We start from the raw sequence: 4,937 nt of genomic DNA on the forward strand, positions 1-4,937 counted from the left end.
TTCAAACTCACTTAGAGACTTTTAATTGCTTGCTGGCACCCTCCCTCCACCCTTCCCAGTGTGATTCTGGATCAGCTCTAGAGCAGATAGTCTGGTTCCTGCAGGTGGAGCCTCTTCATGGTTTTCTTTATCCAGGGCAGGAAACTTGAGATTTTGGTGTAGGCCCGGGGAGGTGTCCCATTTTTTAGTCCATAGGAGACAATGCCTTGAGCCACATTGTTACACACGAGAGGGCCCCCAGAATCTCCCTGTGGACAGAGATAGAGGAGGAGTGAGCCTGCCCTCCTAGGCCCCTCTGAGAAGCCTGTGTTGCATGGCCTCCACGAGAGCTAAGAGGACAGGGCCGGCCTGGACTTTGTCACTGCTACACTTCACCCCAAGTGGCAGCTCCCTCTCCTCCCCCGGTCCCGATCCTCTGATGAGGGACTGCTGGCTTCACTCTACTCTTTAGGGGCTGACAGCATGCAGGCCGAGCCCGTAACCCAGGTGGGTGCCAGCTCTGAGGAACCCCCTGGTTTTCATCACTGCCACACCCAGCATCAGTGGCCGGGTTGGGGCAGGGTGCTGCAAATGCATCCTTCTGGAAGAGCATGGTTTGAATTCATTCTAGGTCTTAGCAGGCTTGCAGAGGTGCTTAGGTGCCTTCATCTCTGGCAGCTCCCCCTCTACTCCTCAGGAGAAGGATCACTGGTTATATCTCCAGATCCCAGGTCCTCCCCAAACACCCCTGTCCCCAGAGCCATGCTAAGCAGACACTGAGTCTCACCTGAAAGGAAGACTTGGTTTCCTTTGGATTCCCCACGCACAGCTGAGTGGTGCTGTCATAATACTTGGGTAAGAGGAATTCGCACTCTGAATCCTTCTGCACTTCCAGTGACACCTCCTGCAGAGTGTCTGGGTACCTGCGTATCTTGGCCTCAATCTGCCCCCAGCCGGCCACGCTGCACACCTGTCCTGGCCTCACCCGGGCCTTGCCCCTGGGCAGGGGGAGAGTCTTCACAGCCGCAGTCAACTTGGCCTTCCTCTCAAGCTGACGGGAAGAGGTAAGAGAGTCCAGCTCAGCCAGTGGCCTCTGGGCCTGACACTCTGATGAGGCGGCAGTGTCTTCTCTCTCCCGTGAGCCTCTGGGACTGGACAGGTGGCCAGCATGGGAAGGATGGCAGGGACAGGTCCCAGTGGGAGGGAAACAGTCTGGACCCAGGAGGGCAAGAGCTGCAGGGAGGTCTCCTTACCAGCAGTAACATGATGTCATTGGAGTAGTTCTTTGGACTATAGTCTGGGTGGGGGATGGCTCTTCTCACGGGGATGACCTGCTGGGTCTTCTCCTGTTCCTTGATGTTGTGAGCGCCCAGGGTGACTTTGATGGAGCTGCACAGAGAGCAGAGTGGGGTGTGGGGGTGTGGAGTCACAGGGTACAGCCTGGGAGTCGAGAGGGCAGGTGGCAGCCAGGGCAGGGCAGCTGAGAGGGAAATCAAGGTGATAGAGGGAAATCAAGGCAGTACTTAAGCTGAGGGGAAACTGAGGCAACAGGAGGGGCCGTGATTGAGCTCTCTGTGCCTTCTGCTTCTCAGCAGCTGAGGTAGGATTCTGGAGCCGATGGTGAGTGTGCCGGTGGGTCTTAGGGGACAGTTTCCCACAGAAACGTGATTGCATGAGTTGGCATACAATGGCAAAGCATGCCCCAGCGGAGCTCAGCGTGGGGGGGGGGGGGTGCGAGCTGGTAGGAAGGCAGGGCTCCCTGCAGGGGTTTTCAGGGCAGTGCAGCCTGTTTAGTACTTCTCACCTCCCCCAACAGTGAGCGGCTGTCAGCACGAACATCGCTTGTATCAGGAACCCACCACACTTGATCTGCCTGCTCGGGTTTTCAATCTGAAGTAACGCCATATAGGGCCGTGAGTGGGGCTTGGCCTCATGTCCCCCGATGATCTCTCCTGAAGGAAAAATTCTGTTCTGCTCTTGTCTACCCACTGAATCCAGCAGGCAGGCATGCCTGATTTGGGGCAGCAGGTAAGGTGGAGGGCCTCGACTTCCTCCCCTGGGAGTTTTGAGGGCAGCAGTCTCAGGCTGTGCATCTGTGTTCTACACATAATCAGAGGGGACCACACCTGTGTTAGGAATAGCAACGTCCTAGAGGCTCCAGAAAAATCCCTCTCCTGACTTTGCCTTGTTTCAAGTGAGTTTCTAAGGCCCCTGTCATCCTGTGAAGTCTTTTCCAGTGGCTGGGATCTAAGTTTAGTTAAGTAGATGTGTGACATTGCCGATTTCCTAAGGGCCTGACGGGTCATAGGTGCCTAGTAAGTGCTGGTTGGCTGCACGAAGGCAAGGCTCCCCGGCGTGCTGGTAGGATTCTGGAAAGCAGAGAAATTGAGGTCTGCCAAGGTCTGCTTGAAAGAGGGGAGCCACTAAGAGCCTGGGAAGAAAAGCAGAGTTGGAGAGAGGGATGAGGAGCCTTGAGGCAGAGGCAAGGCAAGAGCAGTCTTCTGGGGACAGTGATCCATCCAACTGTTGGGTCAGCTGAGCCCCGGGCTTCACTCCTAAGTAGATGCTGAGGGAAGCCCCTTGCTCTGCCCTCTGCAGGGGGATTTATGGTGTTCTCTTTCCAGTTTCTCACCCTCTGCTATTCCAGGAAAGTTCTAATTTCAGATGGCAAAGGTAGAGGCTGGGGAGGGGACAGTAGCGACTAGCTCTTCCAGAGACAGCCTTTTGCCCCGCTGTCCCTACTGCTAGCTTATCAGCATCACACTTGAGAGGGGGAGGCAGGATGAAGGCTGGGGTTGAGAATGTTCCTGGTGGTAGGTGGATAGGGGTGTTCAGAAGGGACAGGAAAGCTGTGCCACTGTGAGATGGGGTTGGGCCTCTTAGGGTGGGGGTGTACACTCACCTGCCTTGGCCCCAGAAGGCAGGCAAAAGGCCAGCAGGAGCAGGAGCAGGAGTGGCTGCATCTTCCCCGGGAGGCTGCTCAGGTCGGAGCTGCTGGCGCTTCTGCACTCCTTTATAGCTCCTGGGAGAGGAAGGGGGTGCAGATGGGCTCCCTGACCTTGAACTCCTCTCTGGTTTTATGGTGCTTCATCCTTAGAAGGCTTTCTATGAAAGCCTCCCTGCCCCCTGCCCCTCTGTCTGATGACGTTCTCTGGGTGGTTGTGTGAGAATCATGCTGTGACCACATCAGAACCCACACCAGTTGACTCAGAGCAGACCACCTGTTCCAGCTCAGAATAGGACAGCAAGCATATCAGGTGGGGACTGGAGGATGTGGTATCAGCCTGTAAGGGTACTAGAGCCCAGAAACCTGGGTCCCCAGTGATAGGACCACCACTGCCTCATTTCCATGCTGCTAGGTCCATCAGGATAATTTCCTTAGCGCTGTGTATTTGGGCCCATGTCTGCATGATCCAGCATACTGGAGATGTGTTTCCTTCCCTCAGAGAGTTGTCTGTCTGGTGGAGGAGTCAGAAACAGTAGCGCCCATGGTCCAGCATGGTAAGCGCCAAGAAAGTAAGAGCATGACCTTTATCTACTAAATCCTTATGGCCACCATTCATCACCCCAGCTTCTTTCCTATGGATTTTTATCTACTGTTTTTAAATGACAAACACTCAGAGTAATAGAGTCCACCTCTCTTGTCAATGTTTTTAACCAAAGTCCTGTACTTGACACTAATTGGCTTCAGTTAATGAACCACCATGACCCTAGAGATTGAATCAACTGACTGAAGGCCACGTCATTCCTCCTTTGTGAAGACTGGGGGCAGTCACAGCCAAGCCCCCCAAGACAAGTCAACTAAGATTGGGGAAAGGTTGGTTCCCCAAAAGAAGTTCAGATGACTAGATCACCAATAACATGAAGTGGAAAAGTATGCTGGGCAACCAAAACCAAGAGTTGTCCTTTGAGTATTGTCAGTTGTCTGTCCAGAGAGCCACACTTCTGAGATAGCAGGTTTGCCACATACTAGTCTCACATTTGTTAAGCCAACTCTGCTGCTGATCTCACTACCATTGGATGTGAGGGGCCTTGGTTTCTAAACAGCCAGGCCCCATTCAGTTCAAAGAACGGCTAAGTATTACAATCCCTTAATCCTATAACTTAAGTATTTTCTTCATGCTCTTAAGAACCTACTAGTCTCTCCTTCCTAGTTAGTGAAAAATTTAGCATGCAATTACTTCCTACAATTGTTGGAAAATTTGAAAACTAATATAAGCAAAGAGAAAATGAAAATGATCTAATTTCTTTCTTTTTAAAGATTTATTCTATTTTTATTAGAGAGAAAGAGAAAGCAGAGGGGAGGATCAAAGGGAAAGGGAAAGAGAGTCTTAAGCAGACTCTGAGCTGAGTGGATGTGGCACTTGACCTCACAACACTCATGTCATGACCTGAACAAAACAGAGGATCCCTTGCTTAATTGATGGCACCACCCAAGGGCCCCTAAAATTATCTGATTTCTGACTCTCTGACTCTTGATCTCAACTCAGGTGCTGATCTCAGGGTTGAGAGTTCAACCCCATATCCCTCTTCCCCGGCTCTGCCCCTCCTTTCCTTACTCTCCTTCTGTCTCTCAAATAAATAAATAAATCTTACAAACGATACGATACCAGTTACAAGTGCTCAAGAAAAGAGAAATATTCTGAAATAAATCTCTCAAAGCATGTATGGGACTTATCTTCTGCATGAGATGAACATAACTGAATGATTTTGGTATTCTTGAAACACAATATTATAGTGATGGAGAACATTTTAGTGGTTGCCAGTTGTCAGGGATTGAGGGTCAGGGAGGGACGTGGGTGTATCTATAAAAGTGCAATTGGAGGAATCCTTGTGATGATAGAGCTGTTTTGTGCTTTGCCTGTTCAATGTTAATAACCCAGTTATGATATTGTACCATAGTTTTGCAAGGTGTTACCATTGGGTTAACCAGATAAAGTGTCCTTGAGATATTGCTG

General features: G+C 51.2%; 1 protein-coding gene across 1 annotated transcript; it reads right to left on the minus strand.

Moving 5' to 3' along the window:
• On the minus strand, positions 1-3,129 carry LOC112657189 (granzyme B-like). Its single transcript, XM_025443095.3, has 5 exons — positions 2,882-3,129; positions 1,784-1,931; positions 1,233-1,368; positions 767-1,030; positions 1-248 (listed from the first exon to the last, which is right to left on the minus strand). The coding sequence occupies exons 1-5, from the start codon at positions 2,940-2,942 to the stop codon at positions 78-80; spliced, it is 780 nt and encodes a 259-aa protein (XP_025298880.1). The 5' UTR covers positions 2,943-3,129; the 3' UTR covers positions 1-77.
• Between the last annotated feature and the right edge of the window lie 1,808 nt (positions 3,130-4,937).

This window comes from Canis lupus, chromosome 8 (genome assembly GCF_003254725.2).
Source record: "Canis lupus dingo isolate Sandy chromosome 8, ASM325472v2, whole genome shotgun sequence".
Taxonomy (NCBI): domain Eukaryota; kingdom Metazoa; phylum Chordata; class Mammalia; order Carnivora; family Canidae; genus Canis; species Canis lupus.